The sequence below is a fragment of the Phaenicophaeus curvirostris genome, chromosome 1 (genome assembly GCF_032191515.1).
Source record: "Phaenicophaeus curvirostris isolate KB17595 chromosome 1, BPBGC_Pcur_1.0, whole genome shotgun sequence".
Taxonomy (NCBI): Eukaryota; Metazoa; Chordata; class Aves; order Cuculiformes; family Cuculidae; genus Phaenicophaeus; species Phaenicophaeus curvirostris.
The window spans coordinates 41,951,336-41,967,798 of NC_091392.1; the positions used below are offsets into that span (position 1 = coordinate 41,951,336).

At 46.1% G+C, this 16,463-nt stretch overlaps 1 protein-coding gene across 1 annotated transcript in view; it reads right to left on the minus strand.

The window, feature by feature from the left end:
- Positions 1–16,463, minus strand: part of MEI1 (meiotic double-stranded break formation protein 1) — a 44,344-nt gene that overhangs the window by 20,787 nt on the left and 7,094 nt on the right. Inside the window, exons 6-18 of the mRNA XM_069854666.1 lie at positions 14,243–14,373; positions 13,650–13,764; positions 12,735–12,851; positions 12,105–12,204; positions 8,941–9,075; positions 8,286–8,400; positions 6,631–6,746; positions 5,446–5,587; positions 3,935–4,046; positions 3,233–3,293; positions 1,286–1,383; positions 345–519; positions 87–234 (exon numbers count right to left, since the gene is read on the minus strand). Coding sequence (XP_069710767.1) covers positions 87–234; positions 345–519; positions 1,286–1,383; positions 3,233–3,293; positions 3,935–4,046; positions 5,446–5,587; positions 6,631–6,746; positions 8,286–8,400; positions 8,941–9,075; positions 12,105–12,204; positions 12,735–12,851; positions 13,650–13,764; positions 14,243–14,373 — 1,565 coding nt within the window. The remainder of the gene's footprint in view (positions 1–86; positions 235–344; positions 520–1,285; positions 1,384–3,232; positions 3,294–3,934; positions 4,047–5,445; positions 5,588–6,630; positions 6,747–8,285; positions 8,401–8,940; positions 9,076–12,104; positions 12,205–12,734; positions 12,852–13,649; positions 13,765–14,242; positions 14,374–16,463) is intronic.

Genomic DNA, 16,463 nt, shown 5'->3' on the forward strand with positions numbered 1-16,463 from the left:
ATGCTTTCTTTGAGTAGATGGGAGCAGGGAGAAGCCTTAGTTTCAACAAAAAGGGTCCAAAAGGTATGAATTAAATCTTCTTTTACCAAGTCCAGGGCTTTGCCTTTGTCCTGACAGACAGCAAGGAGGTAAAGTGTGGCTCTGAGTACGTATGGAGGAGGACAGTCTCCAAGGTCCTGTGCTGACAGGAGGAAATTCCTAATGGCTAAAAATAATTCTACTTCTGGGACAAACCTGCATTCAAGGAGATTGGAGCAGAAACAATAACATTAGACATGCCTTAGCCACCAATACATGGTATGTAAGGGCCACAAAACCACTTGCTTTGTATACTTTTGGCTCACCTGTCCTCAAGGGTGTAAGCAAAGTATAAGAGTAGTATGAAGCAGTGTTGGTGGCTGAAAAGAGACTGATCCAAAGAGAAAGGCTCAGGGGGTTCAGCCAGGAGGAGAAGGCTTTCAGCAATGGTGTAGTTTAATTGAGGCAGCCCCTTCTGCAGGAGCTCAGACATCTCTCGCTCTAGAAATAAAACTAACATGAGCAGGCAGGCAGTGATAAGGAATGTCTATGACAAATCAGAGTGGAACAGGGAAGCATCTGCCTGTTCTAACTCAAGTACATTAAATTAGGGAAGCTCCTGATGCAAGAAATATCAAAGCAAGCCTACTATCCCACAGCCTGCATACAGCAAGTGCACCTCTATGAGTTAGCACGATAGAGGTGTGAGACCCGATTTGATGGAATTAGCTTTGAGGATGAAAAGACATCTCTGTTTGAGGTTCCCAGCAATTTGCTGATGCTGCCTGTACAGTGACCAACCACTGCCAGTGGGAAAAGTGGCTTTTGTGATGTGGAAACTTTAATCTCATTTATTCGGAATTTACCTATTATAGAAGTTACACCGCAGAAAGGAAAGCTTTATAGAGTATGCCAGAGGAAAACATTACCTTAATCTGCAGAGAGGGGTGACTATGTGGTAAGCAATATTGTTTCGATTAAGCTATGCACAGTTGTGCTAATAAATGTCACCACATAAACAAAACCATAGGCAGATGAAACACATTCTTTCAGACAGGCTTCCAGACTCTTCAAAAGGCATTCTGAATGTTATCTCCTTGCTGGACCAACTTAAAAAAAACTGGGAAAAAATAATCTCTAAATAGGACTTATGTGTGTCCTCCCTTCCTTCCCCCTTTGCTTTTATTATTTTTGCACCTATTGCCTAAATAGAGGGTGGTGGGGCCTCAAACTAAATTAAGCAATTTGTTTCTGTCCCCAAACTTGCCCTCCTGAGAAGAAGTTCTCTCCTTCTGCGAGGCAGAGTAAAGGCTCAGGCACAAGCTGCAGAGGAAGCTGGAACAGGCCTGATTCAAGGCAGGGTTACTGTGGAGAAGAACAGAAAGATACAGCGAAGAAGGCTAGAAACATCCTCGTCATACTTCTAACATCATATGCTGTCTGCCAGAACCTCAGTTTACTGAATCACAGAATAGTTTGGGTCAGAAGGGAATTTAAAGCCCATCCAGTTCCAACCCCCCTGCCATGGGCAGGGAAACGTCCCACCAGATCAGGCTGCCCCTCATCCAACCTGACCTTGAACACCTCCAGGGATGGGGCAGCCACAGCTTCCCTGGGCAACCTGTGCCAGTGCCTCACCACTCTCATAGTGAAGAAATTCCTCCTTACGTCTAGCCTAAATCTGCCCCTCTCCAGTTTACACCCATTGCCCCTAGTTCTATCACTACAAGCCTGTGTAAACAGTACATCCTCAGCTTTCCTGCAGCCCCTTCAGGTACTGGAAAGTCACTATAAGGTCTCCTCAGAGCCTCCTGTTCTCCAGGCTGAACAACCCCAACTCTCTCAGCCTGTCCTTGTGTGAGAGGTGCTCCAGCCCTCTGATCATCTTTATAGCCCTCCTCTGCATCTGTTCCAACAGCTCTGTGTCCTTCTTATGTTGAGGATTCCAGAACTGGACACAATACTCCAGATGAGGTCTCACAAGAGAGGAATAGAGGGGCAAAATCATCTCCCTCACATGATCACATACAAGAACTTGCTCCATCCCAACAAGATTCCAGAAGCCAACCTAGGCTTCTGGAAAAAGGAGGAGTTCTCAGAGGACAGACAGCTTACAGATATGGCCAGTGTGCATGGTGACAACAGTGAACATGTCCACATACCTTGAGACAGCATGAATAGAGTGGGCTAGTCTCACAGTCATCATACATGATATACACAGGGAGCCCTAACACTGCAGAGAATGGGAGGTGCTTGAGGGTGGCTCCCGATACCTAATGCCACTAGCAAACACCAGGAAGGAAATTTTGTAGCTATGGTGTTTCCAGGGATGAACAATGAAGAATATGAGGTTGGATGGGGCCTTGGGCAGCCTGATCTAGTGGGACATGACACTGCCCATGGCCAAGGGGGTAGGAACTAATTGATCTTTAAGGTCTCTTCCAATCCAAATTAACTAAAAGGCTGAGAACAGCTCTGTTTCCAGGTATTTCTCTCTCTCGCCAATTACTTCCTTGCAGAACAGGACATATCCAAACATCTTTGCATGGTAACACACCATTCTTGGTGCCCCACGCTACTGAATTCAGAGGCCTAGATCCCTCCCCACACACACCATTCACAGGCATAAACATCCTCACTCTAAGTTCCAAAGTGTTAACCTGGACTTGCGGCGCTGTGTGTTTTGCTTACTTTTTTAAGGAGATGCAGTCACAGGGAAGAGGAGGTAAAACATCTCTGCAGATACACAGAGAGTCTCCCCAAACACTCCTCAACCTAGAAATCATCATCTCTGCTACAGAAGACCTTTTGCAATACCCGCTGTTGAAGCCTTCCTCCTACCTCCCATTTCTTACACATTATCATTTCACAAGGCGAAAAAGAGAGTGGTAACATGTGCCTAGGAAGCCAGAGCTCAGATGGAACTGGCACTACTGTTACTTCTTTACAGAACACCCACCAACTTGACTACTCCAAAGTCAGGCTGCTTTTTCTCTATCTGCACAGCTCATGAAGGAGCACAGAATTCTCACAACGCCGTGTAAATCCACTCGCCTCCTACTTGACTGCTTCTCCCATTTCCCACATCCAGCTTTTCCATTGCCAGTTACCCTTGATATTTTGCAGTAAGATACAACCACTCTTGAATCTTTCAGCCTCCCATCTTGCCTAAACAGGCACATTAGATAAGGCACAATCTGCTTTCCCACAATACCTTTGTACAGAGCAAAATCTGGCCTTCAGCTCCAGCGTCAGTCGGATGAAAGAGCAGGATGCTAGACAGAAAGCAAGACAGAAATAAATGTCTTAGGAACACAGAAGTGTATAATAAAGGAAAAGAGTAAGCAGGTCCCATAACCATCCCCCCACATTTCCACGCAAAATTGTTGAAGAAGGCAGGGCATTTCAGTACAAATACATTTGTTTGGCCTTCTCTCCCAAAGCACACTACTCTGAATTTGGATTGCAGGGGAGATTAATTTGTTTTTTCAGGGGGAGGAGGGATGATTTGCAAGCTTCATATGTTTGGAATGGAGGAATTCCATACATCACCTCTCTGATGTGCAAAAAATGAAGAACACACAGAATAAGTAGCATTTCTACATAGTAAAACCCCACTAACAATTCCAACATAAGCCCTGTCTACAGGAACAGCCAATTCTGAATGTTCCAGAGGAAAAAGCAAAGCTGACACAACTTACTTACCTAAAATAAAATCTGTCACATCACCATTGCTAGACCAAACAACTTTTTCATCCTGCTGAACATGACTGTGCACCCTGTTCTTACTCATATTAGCATGTAATATAATCCTCCACATAAAGTCTCGTTAAGCTCACTGCCTCAGTAATATGCAAGAGCAGCAAGTTTCATCAGTTAAGAGCACAGAGAGCATGATCCCACATTACTGCCATACCCAGCTTTTTGGAGAACTTATTCCGCATGTGTGGCACCACTGTGAAAAGGCTATTAAGCGCTGAGATGAAAACCTCCATCATTGATGGGCTGACGGCTCTTTCCAAGTAGTTCTGTGGAAAGAAGAAAAGATCAGGTGCGTGATGTGCAGTAAACACTGGAAGCAGTAGTTTTCTTCCTGTCTCCTGCCCGCCCAGAAAGCTAGATTTCTAAATCCAAGCAAATGGAGTAACAGTTCTTCCACTAAAATGCCTGGCAGCGAGTACACAGGCTTACAGAGCACTTTGAAAGCAACTAACGCTCCCTCCTGCTGACGTTACGAACTGTGCCGCTAACTCTGCAAGACATTACATCAAACGAGAAACTTCTTCCTGACTCCTGCTGGCAAGCAGTTAGGCTCTAATGCACAGCGACTGACATTGCTGCCCATATTGCCCTGGACATAACTGCTCCTACAGGTCAGATGGCTAATTCTCCAGCGTGGTGTACAATGTAGGACATAAGCTTAAGTGCAGCTGATTTCAGTAACACTTCACACCTATGCTTCAGCATTTTATTCAGTAGTGGCAAACACAGGCCTCTCAGCTCTCTCCAGAGTCCAGCCTGAAAGTCTTTGGGAGAGAATGACTCAGCTCCCTCTTCTAGAAGGTCACCGGACAATTTTCTCACAGTCCATTAGTTTTTCCCAAAGTTCAAGGAGCAAGAAACAGCACACTGACTCCAGCTTTGCCAAACTAGAAACACACTGCACCCTCCCTTCGGGGAGACAAACAGCAATGCTGCTGCAGCTGCCTCCCAGGAGATTGGTTAAAAAAAAAACCACAAACCAAAACATCTCCAAGCTCCCAACAACTGGAAGAATCCATGCACCTGAGCCTGTGGCAAAGCACAAGCAAAATTTCCTCCATGTTTTGAACCACAAAGTCCTGTGGTTTTGGCAATTACATGTTCTAGTGAGAGGTCTGAACATAGCACTGAAGCACACACGGACTCTCCATGGCTGCTTTTCGAACCGTGTCCCCAGCACAACGCTTAGCACTGCCCTTCCACTGCAGACTGGGCAGCCTCCTCAACACCCTCTGAAAAGAAGTATGAATATGAAATTGCAGGTGCAAAATACTGCTGCTTCCCGGGACACAGGCAAGCTTTGAAAAAGCAGCAGTAGCAGAAACGATAGTTCTGGCACTCTTCATTTTCTGCAATACCCAGAGCAGCCATGGATTAGGCAGCATGGCGGGTTGGCTATGGAGATGGTACAGTCTGAAGAAAGACACTGCCACCTATATGGAAGCTTCATGAATTTCTCCACCCTCCGAGGCCATTCACTCCCATTTTGCATGAACTATATAATGCCACATTTGGCTCTGGAGAGATGGCAAATGCCACAGCTATTCTTGGTTTAAACTACACTTTCTTCCCAAAAAAAACAACCACTTGTGCAACCCACTCTTGGTGCCTGAAAGCACCTTTCCAGGTATCCAAGGAATAGATCAAGTTCAAAAGAAACCCTACCATGACCATGGGGATGCAGAGACTGTCACAAATCCTCAACAGGAACTCAGAGAAGTTGCACAGCGTGTCCTTGCTCTTGGAGTTGGGGGCAGTGAAAGCATTCTCCTGGGCCATGGGGTCACTCTGGAATTCCACTGCTAACCTACAAACACACAGCGGATACCAGATACTCTGTAAAGGAAGCCAGGAGATACTACATTTCCACCACAACTTTCACCATAAAGGACCCCACAAACACTTCACAGGTTGGAAATACAGGACTCTGGCAATCACACAGAGTTAGCTCATGAGTGAAGCTATTAAAAGTCAGCAACGTTGCACAACAGTACAAGTTGGGAGAGGAAGACTTAGCTTCTGTGGAGAAAGTAACTGCTGTGGGAAGCCCTAGTGTGGCAAAACTAAAGGTTCTCAGCCAGGCCAGAGGGCCTGAAGCACAATACAGCAAACCTCGTGAAAATCAGCCAGCGGGCCCCATTCAGCTGATCTAAAACCCATAGCAAAACCACACGAAGACACTGGGTCAGTGCACACAGGGACATCTGCTTCTGACTGAATTATCTCAGCCAAGCCAAATGCAAGCGATGCAAGGCAAAATAACTAAGTTGGCGAGACTTCCCTAACAACAGATCCGGATTCACACACAAACTCATCTACCACCGTCTGCTGTACAGCTAAGGGTAAGAGATAGCTCTCATCCAGCAAAACAGGAAGAATTGCTGCCTATAAACCTACTTGCAGTAATACGTCACAGACACGAGCAAATCTAAGGCCAGCACCTGAAGCAGATACACATTCATGTATTTCAAATCCCCTCTGGCAGTGAGACCATATACCCCAGGGCACAGAAATAGGGTTTCACGCATACTTTCCAATAGTTCTTACACTCTGAGTAGTTTTGTCTAATTTTCAAGCAGTTCCTCAAAGGCCAAAAGACATGAAATAAACTGATAGGTCCCAGGCAAATTTGTTGGGAGATACACACAGGTGTCACAAAATTTTCACTACCACTGTGTATCCCTCCTCCTGTTGTTTCACTGGCAAGTGCCGCACATTGAACTCACCTGTGATATTTCAGTGGTGCAGTTGGGTAAAGGAACTTGGTTACAGAAGGAACTCTGTCCAGAAGGACAGACAGACGTGGACGGATGCACCATCCACTCGCCCACACCTCTGACTTGTCCTCACCTGCAAGCACTTCTGAAGCTTTCTAGGGTGTTGAGCAAGAGCTGGCCTTGTCTCTGAGGAACTCTGCTAAGATTTCTGTTTGCTGGGTGACTCTGAGACACTGAGAATAGATCACCCTGTTAAAGAAGAGAAGACTTCAAAATCTTACGTTCACTGTCAGAAAAAATAGCTTTCCTCTCTGGTGCCAGCAGTAGGAGGAACAACAGATTTCCCTTCACTCACGCACTTCACAGAGCTGGTTTTGACTATTGTGCTTTCCCCATTGAGGGCAGAGTTAGAGAGCTTCTGGTTGTTCCTAGGGAAGACAGAACTACTAGAACTACTTACTTAGTTACAGAACTACTAGCTGCACAATGCTTCATCTATACAGCCCATATTGCCATGGTTTGGTCTAACTCAAGTTTTAAACAGCTCAGCTGTTGGAGTTTCAAGCCTTTCAGGGAAAATTTTATATCTTTTTTTAATTTTATTTCTTCCAGTTACTTCTCAGACAACCCTGAACAGTTCCTCTCTTTGCTCAGCACTGAAGTCTTGGAAGTTCTCTACTTTGGCTCTGATTTTTAAGCAACTATCCAAGTGCTAGCTCTTGTTCCCACGCAGCATCCTACTGAGTCCAGCCAGAACTGCAGCAGAGCTAATCATTCGCTCAAACTTGGGAACTACTTGGAACTCAAAATCTGCCTTTAAATCTTAACGTGCTGTGTGATCTTCTCCAAATACTAACAGAGGAGGATACAGTGACATATCAGTGCCTGGCAGCTCAGAACTCCTCCTTCTTCATTTGATGCTAAGACACCTTCAAACAGATACAATCATGTCCCCTTTTCTCCTATTAACAATGTCCTTCCTATCTGCCCAATTTCCTTTCTGTAAAGCTCCTTATTGTGAACGGGACACCAAGCGTTGTGTGCACACAGACAGACCAACCAACACCTGCCTGTGTGGCAGAAATCAGCTCTGCTTTCTCCAGGCAAACAAGACAGACAGCTGGTACCACAGAACTTATGCCTAAAGATAGTTCAGCAGGTATCTGGGGCTCTGGGGCTCCTGAGCAAGATGCTCTTGCCATTACAGACATGTAATCTAAACCTACCTGGCCCTGAGCCTACAGCAGGAATGCTCAGCCCTTGCCTTTTCACTAGCCAGCTGTAATGGGGACTTCTCAGAGGTGGGTATGTCCCAGGACCACATCACACTGACTGCATATTCCAGGAACAGGAAAGGATTTTCAGCTCAAAGAGTGGCTAACAACTCCCTTGCTGAGGCATCAGAGTGCATATACGGTGATGCTCTTTGTCTAAAGGCATAGCAAGAGATCTTGGTTCCAAAACCAATGCGGCCTACAAGGTGGGGTCCAGAAGAAAGGGAAGTTCAAATATCTTGGAATACTGGACATGAAAAGAGAGCAGTGTGCTTAAGTGGTGCCCCACAAATCTTCATTGATTTAGAAAGACAACATTCACCAGCATCCATCATCAGCTACAAAGATAAAGACTGGTACCATCTCAAGGAATGAAGAGCAAAAGGAACACCAGAGATCCCAACAGCCATAGGGTAAGGGGACAGAACATATAAACAACACCCACATAGCGTGCTATGAGGATCGCCGTTGTACTCTTGGTCCTACCAACAAGCAACAGCAGCTTTTGACTTACTGCGTGCCTGTTGCTACTCTGCAGCGGAGAAAGGTCAGAACATCGCTTCAGCACTGCCTCCAGCAGCTTCTGCAGTTCTTCATATGGGACTGGAGGGGAGCTCAGATGGTCCTTCCTGAACAAGAAGAGAGAAAGACAGCATGCACATTCCCTGTTGGGAACGTTCTTCCCAGTAAGGCAACACCAGCAGAAATAACGGCTCTTCTAACAGCAATGTGCCACTGCCACTTCTCTCCAGCACCACATACTAAGGTCACAACATCTGAACAGTGCCTTCACCCACACGTGCACCCAAACACACTCATTGCTGCATCAGCCGTCCGCTCTCACTGCAGTCAGGAAGTATATGACTCTATAGAGTCCCATGCTTGCTCTTATCCATCCAGATGGGGCAAAGACAAAGCCACAGCAGCCGCAGTACAAGCCCACCTGGGTGCTTGGTCCCTGCTGCAGCAACTCGCTGCGAACCACATCTTCATTGCCCTGGCTGCCTTTGGAGGTGGGTGGGAAGCAGGCTCTACCATACACACACCTGTCTCAGCCAGAAGTCCCACTGCAGAGCACGCTCACCCACATGCCACAGGGGAGCCGCAGAGACCAACACGGTATTAACAGATCTGTTTGAAGAAAAGCTTGCAAATATTTTCCTGCCTACCTCAGGAAAGCTGCCACAGCTCTCACAGCTTCCATTACCACCTCCAGCACTGGGCAGTTCACTGTCTCCATCAAAACACCAATGGCTTCTATACATACACCTCGGTTTGTGAATAATTTGATTTCCACTGGCTGCCTGCAAAGTGGAAACAGAGCAAGCAAGGAGATTATCGTCGGAGTTAAGTAACTGTAGGGCCTTCTCCTCATTGCTTCACCTTATTGCTCTCTACAACTACCTGAAAGGAAAGCAGGGTGCTGGCCTCTTCTCCCAAGCGACAGGGGACAGGACAAGAGGGAATGGCCTCAAGCTCCGCCAGGGGAGGTTCAGGCTTGACATCAGGAAAAAATATTTCACGGAAAGGGTCATTGGGCACTGGAACAGGCTGCCCAGGGAGGTGGTTGAGTCACCTTCCCTGGAGGTGTTTAAAAGACAGGTGGATGAGGTGCTGAGGGGCATGGTTTAGTGATTGATAGGAATGGTTAGACTTGATGATCCAGTGGGTCCTTTCCAACCTAGTGATTCTATGGTTCTATGATTTCACCAAATGGACAGCTGAGCCATGTGGTTCTGGCCATGCTTTTCAGTACTCAGAGCCAGCTGCTTTCAAGGACGCGGTTTCAAACTCGAGCCACTGGAGGATTTGCTACAAAAAGTGAACTTCAGCAGGTCAGGAACCCTACTATGATGAAAAAAACCCACAGCCTGGATAACTGCGTGACTCCACCGTCAACCATTGACATGAAAAGCACAGGAAAAACAGGCTTTGCAAAATGCAGTGATCTCTCCGCCTAGGATTTTATAGTGAAGCCATCTGCTCTGGCATTTGCAGGTTCATCTGGCAATTCACATTTCTGAGTAAACAAGCAACCACCATTGTGGCCTGTTGAGGCTGTTCTGCAATTCTTCAGAGAACAAAAACTCCATGGAAGGTGGCTGTGTTTTTCAGGGGTTATTTTTAAGAAATCTTCCTTGAGTCTCTATCATATTTGGAACAAACATGGAGTAAATCCTGCGTATAACGAAACTGGAGCACAAGTCTTACAAAGAGCAGCTGAAGGAACTGAGGTTGTTTAGTCTGGACAGGAGGAGGCCGAGGGGAAACCTCATTGCCATCTACAACTGCCTGAAAGGAGGCTGTAGTGAGGTGGATATTGGTCTCTTCTCCCAAGTAACAAGCGATAGGAAGAGAGGAAATGGCCTCAAGTTGCACGAGGGGAGGTTTAGATTGAATACTAGAAAAAAAATATTTACAAAAAGAGTGATGAAGCACTGGCACAGGCTGCCCAGGGAAGTCGTGGAGTCACAATCCCTGGAGGTGTTAAAAAAATTAGTAGATGTGGCACGCCAGGACTCGGAACTCAGGCACCAGGGTCAACCTCTGGCCCAAGCCGTAAGTGATATGCTCAACTTCTAAGTTGTTTCTACTTATACAGTAATTCCATTAATCCTCTGTGTTTCCTTCCTTTAATCACTGACCTTCTGAAGTAAAACACATAAGGGAAAACAAAAAGTCTTCACTGACTCATGCAGGGAGGAAGGGATGGAGGAGTAGTGCTGACTCATCCAAGAGGCACAAACCCACTTGCAATATGGTGCACTATGTCTTCGGGGCTTGGGAGAGAAGTGTGAAGGATGGCACTCCCATAGCTTCCTGCAGCCTCTCAACTTTGGACCCCAAATGGTGCTGCTGCTCTGGTTGTGCTGGCAGAGACAAGGGACACTCCAGGGACAGCGACCCACCACTCCTGACCTACTGCCAAGCAGAGCAGTGCGTCCTGTTTGGAGAACACTGGGGTGTGGGGAGCACTTGCACAAGAGAATCCAGCTGCACGGAAGGATCAAAAGGACAGGTTCTCTTCCCCCACTATGAGATAGCTTTAAATAAAATATCATTTCTAAGGCAAAGCTCAGAGAAACATAACGGGCGTGATAGAAAAAGAGTAATTGCACAGAGTGTTCTCTTTGTTTTACAAGCATAAACGCTGTAATTAGTGTTTCCCACATCCTGGTTTCTCTTTTTGACAGATCCCACACTGGCATCATCACACTGTTCTAGCGCTGCTGCTTTTCTTTCCCCTTTTTACCCTGCCACTTGCTACAAAGCTGATTATGACACTTCCAAAACTCAGCTCAAGGGCTCTCTTGGGGGAACTAAGTGGCAAAAACAAGACTCTGTCACTAGCATGACAGGATGGGAACAAGATCATAGAAGCAAGAACAGGAAGCACAGAAGAAAAACAAGCCAGGCTACATTATTTCTCAGAAGAAAACAAGACTGAAAAAAATGAGAGAAGACATTAATATTTCAGCCTAGAATTTGGTTTTGCTGTTTGAATTTAGCTCAGGTGATGATAAAAGACTAGAAGCCACGGAATTTGCATGCTCTGTTTGTCACAGAGGTGCACTTAGGGGAGCTGGCCTGCTCACATAGACCTCGACCTCCCTAGCCTTCCTTTCTGTTGAAAGGAGATTTCACTTTCCAGACTGGCAAGGAAGCAGGAAGAATCATAGAATCACAGAATCACCAGGTTGGAAAAGACTCACTGGATCATTGAGTCCAACCATTCCAATCTCCTTTCAGGAGAAGAGGAGGCTGAGGGGAGACCTTATTGCTCTCTACAACTACCTGAAAGGAGGTTGTGGAGAGAAGGGAGCTGGCCTCTTCTCCCAAGTGACAGGGGACAGGACAAGGGGGAATCATAGAATCATAGAATAACCAGGTTGGAAGAGACCCACCGGATCATCGAGTCCAACCATTCCTATCAATCACTAAACCATGTCCTTCAGCGCCTCATCCATTCATGCCTTAAACACCTCCAGGGAAGGTGACTCAACCACCTCCCTGGGCAGCCTCTGCCAGTGCCCAATGACCCTTTCTGTGAAAAATTTTTTCCTAATGTTCAGCCTAAACCTCCCCTGGAAGCAGATATACTGGTGGATGCATGCACAAAGAGGACAAGCTGGGAGGTTTGGAAACAACCATCAGGCCCTTCTTCACAAGAATAAGTGACATGAATTTGTTCCGCAACATCTTTCAAACACAAAGGTTCTGGGGGTGTAGATCACACAATCATAGAATCACAAGATACTTGGTGTTAGACAAAAACCTCAGAAAGGGACCACAATCTCTGCCTGCGTAAGCCTAGTGAGGGCACTTCCCTTACCTTTTCAGTATTTCAGTGAAGAGCAGGAGCCCTTGTTTGTGCAACTCCACATTGTTCAGCCTCAGGACATCTCGGAGACTCCTCACCAGAGTTTCAATGCCTGCACATGTTCAAGAGAAGTCACAGAGAGGGCTTTTAACATCCCAAATCCCAGGATGAAAGCAAAATCAATTTTCAAATGGAAGGAAGATTTGAACAACCATCCTGCTGAGCCTCTGAAATAAAAAAATGCCCAAAACTGCTGAGCGTTCACTCAGCTCCCTCACAACAGGCCCCAGCCTCCACTGCTGGAGGTAAAAGTCCACAGGAATAGAAGGAATTCAGCCTTTCTTACTAAATCCACTCTTGGCATGTCCACAGAAACATCTAATAGTAACTTAGATAGTGTCAGTCGTAATAGCTGGTTATTATAATGAACATGTGCTCGTCAGGAACCCATTAGGACAATAAGACCATAAATTCAAGCTACGTTGGACACCACAAACATGTCTGATAGGTACTCGTTTTCAGTCCTTTATCCATCCTGACTGGAAATTGTGATTGTGCGTAAAGCATTGAAATTCAGCTAGAGGCACAACAAATGCCCACGGTATCGCTGCAGTCACTCTGTCAGAGAGGTTGATGACTCACCATAGACTGTGTGACACTTGGAGAAGAAAAGACGCTCTTCAGTGAGGAGGAGCAGGCAGCAGTACACTGACCAGATGAGAATTTCACTGTTGGATGAGAGACACTCAAACAGGAATTCTGCAAATACACACACAAAACAAATAAGGTCACCCTGGGAAAAGGCAGCCTGCTCACAGCATGACACAGCTGCTCCTAGAACATGGCAGGGGAAGGACGAGGAAATGAGGAAGCACAGCAACAGCCACAGGGAGAAGAGTTGTGTTATGAAATGGCAGGAACGGAGAACGGAGTGGATGCTTGGGGGTAAGCTAGTCTTCAAAACAAGGTGACTGGAGAGCAGGGTCCCATAGGCAGGCAGCTTCCCAGCACAAAGGCAGAAGGCAGGAGCAAAATTGTGGTTCTAGCCTTTGGCACAAACGAAAAACCACGCAGCAAGCTTAATCACAGATGCACTGATCTTTTCTCAGAACTTTTACATTTCGCAGAGAATCTGTAAAATGAAAGCATTTCTTCTGGGACTGCAGAGAAATAATGAGCCATCTTCCACAGCCAGCTTCTAACACTAAATTGTAGACCAAATTCTGTGCAAATATACAATATTTAGTGGGATAAGAAGGAATCTCAATCTGTTTAGGCTTTGAACCTAGGCTGCAAGAGGCACCTTGACCTCAAGGACTTGTCCAAATTCTTGCTATGGAATTTGCCTGTACGCAGCTGCTTCTGTATTTACAGTTGAAAACTTATTCTCCTCTCTTATTCCTAAAATCACATGGGACATTTTTACTGGTACAAAATGGTCACCACACAGATTCTGCCATCAGTGGATTTCATGGAGCCAGACTGACTGATAAAACAAACACAGGGAGCGCTTTAATCTTGGAAGATGAACAATAAGATGTTACTGCACTTCTTCACCTGGGATATCTGCGTGGATAAAAGCAGGAGCGTATCTGCTTGGAGAGTGAACCAGCACTGCAGCCACGCAGTGAGAACTTGCTGCCTGCAACATCTCATCTCTGGTCAACAAAAGCTGTTGGGAAACAGAAGTCAAAAGGAGAGAGGAAGTTAACCGTGCACATATGAGTAGGAAGCAATTTCTTCTACATTTTAAAATTTAAAACAAAAATTAAGATCTTTCTTTCGGCATGTATTTCACAGATACAATTTGCTAAGGCAAATGGACTAAATACACCCAAAAAACACCACAAAATTAGAACCACAGAGATGACCATAAGCAACAATAGCTCTGCTCCCTTGCATAGTCATGCTAGCACTCCGAGCACTGTATCAGACCTCAAGTGTGAGTCAAATCACCTGAGGCCAGGAGGAAAATTCCCCCCTTCCAGGATGCAGGAACGAACAATGAGGGGCTCTGCAGAGGTGTTTCCATCTCACCCTGCAGCCTCTGTTGCTGGTGTTGCCAAGAGCACGCTCAGGTGCTCAAGACTAAATAAAGGCCAGCAAATTCTTTCCATCTACCGACAATCCACTATTGCTTCGGCTGTCACCTTTTTGAGAACAAGTGGCAGTGGATTTTCTCCTTCTAAAAAGTCCCGTGTTTCAGACTCCTCCTCTTTATTTGAATTATTCATAAGGATGGATACAAAATGGTCAGATTTCAGCAGCTCCTTCAGCAGACCTGCAAAAGGGGGAGCAAGAGTGAGCACAATACTGGGCATAGCAAGGATTATATTAACACAGGAGTATTTACAGCCTAAAACTTGCTGCCAACTTCCTCTCCTTTCCTACACGCCTAACAAAGGCTCTCACCCCCAGTTTAGGAAGCTGCTTCTCCCTGTGTCCCCAGAGCCATGAGCCCCACATCTCGCAATCCCTTGCTGCTGATGCTTTTTGCTGGGTCTGATCTGCTCCACGTGCACTGGTAAATGATTTCAGGAGCGCTCTGCGCTCCAGTACCCTCCCTTTAAACTGTTTCTTGGAAGAGCTCTCAACTTGCTTTTTTTTTTTCTAAGCTACCATCAGCGACCCAACAATAATTAGACATGTTCCTTGGAAAATTTCCTAGAGAATTGGCATTTATCTTCCACTTCTACATTCACAGGTTCTTACTGAAACAGCTGTTTAGCTAAAGGATATACACACACAAAAAAAAAACAACCCTCAATAAAAAAAGTATAGAGCACTGCTACAGGAACTGATGCAAATCATCAGAACATGTCAGTACAAATTCACAAGGGGTATCGCCTGAGCTATAGAATTCAACTTTCAAAGGAATCATTATCCATTTCTGGTAGCCGAGTAGATGATCTGAGGAGTAATACAATTCCTACTTACCTCCCACAACAAAAAGGAATTCCCTGGATAGTTCACAAACCAGCAGTATCAGAAAGGCTGAAATTCCACTTCCCAACAACAGCTAATAAGTGCAGTTGGAAGCATAAATGCAAGAAAGCGCCATTTCTACATCAGCTTTCTCACTTAAATAAAATTAAGCCTCCCATCAGAATATCAGATTTATTAGACTCCATCCTACTGCTCAACAAAATCCACCTGTCCATGCATAAAGTTTGCATTTGGGTGCTTTGGAGGATGGTCTGTTCCTAGGATGAAAACATCACACTGAGACAGGACAAGACCCAGTGCAAGCTCCGAAGAGAGTCTGAAGATTAGTGAGCGCTTGGCAAACATGGGGACTGAGGGACAACGGAAGACTGGGGAACTCAGCAACAGGTCTGGGTGATTTGATTGCTGTGGAGCCTTTGACACAGTCCCCCATAACATCTTTCTCTCTAAATTGGAGAGATATGGGTACAATGGGTGGACGATACAGTGGATAAGTAACTGGTTGGATGATCATATTCAAAGAGTAGTGGTCAATGGCCCAAAGTCCAGATGGAGATCTGTGGTAAGTGGTGTCTCTCAGGGGTCCGTACTGGGACTGGTGCTGTTTAATATCTTCATCAATTACATTGACAGCGAGATCAAGTGCACCCTCAGCAAGTTTGTAGATGACACCAAGCTAAGTGGTGCAGTTGTCACACCAGAATGACGGGCTGGAGAAGTGGGGCTGTGAGAACCTCATGAGGTTCAACAAGGCCATTTGCAAGCTCCTACACCTGGGTCGGGGCAATCTCTGTTTTCAATACATGATAGGGGATGACGTGATTGAGAGCAGCCCTGCAGAGAAGGACTTGAGGATGCTGGTTGATGAGAGGATCGACATGAGCTGGCAATGTGCACTCACAGCCCAGAAGGCCAAACCGTATCGTGGGCTGCATCAAAAGAAGCGTGGCCAGCAGGCTGATGGAAGTGATTCTGCCCCTCTATTCCTCCCTTCTGACACCTCATCTGGAGTGCTGTGTCTAGTTCTGAATACCCTCAAGATAAGGATATGGAGCTGTTGGAATGGGTCCAGAGAAGGGCTACAAAGATGATCAGAGAGCTGGAGCACCTCCCATATGACGACAAGCGGAGAAAGTTGGGGTTGTTGAGTCTGGAGAAGAGAAGGCTCCAAGGAGATCTCAGAGCAAGCTTCCAGTACCTGAAAGGGGCTACAAGAAAGCTGGAGAGATTTTCATAAAGGCTTGTGGTGATAGGACGAGGGGGAATGGGTATAAGCTGAAGAGAGGAAGAGTTAGACTAGACATAAGGAGGAATTTCTTCACCATGAGAGTGGTGAGGCACTGGCACAGGTTGCCCAGGGAAGCTGTGGCTGCCCCACCCCTGGAGGTGTTCCAGGCCAGGCTGGATGGTGCCTTGAGCAGCCTG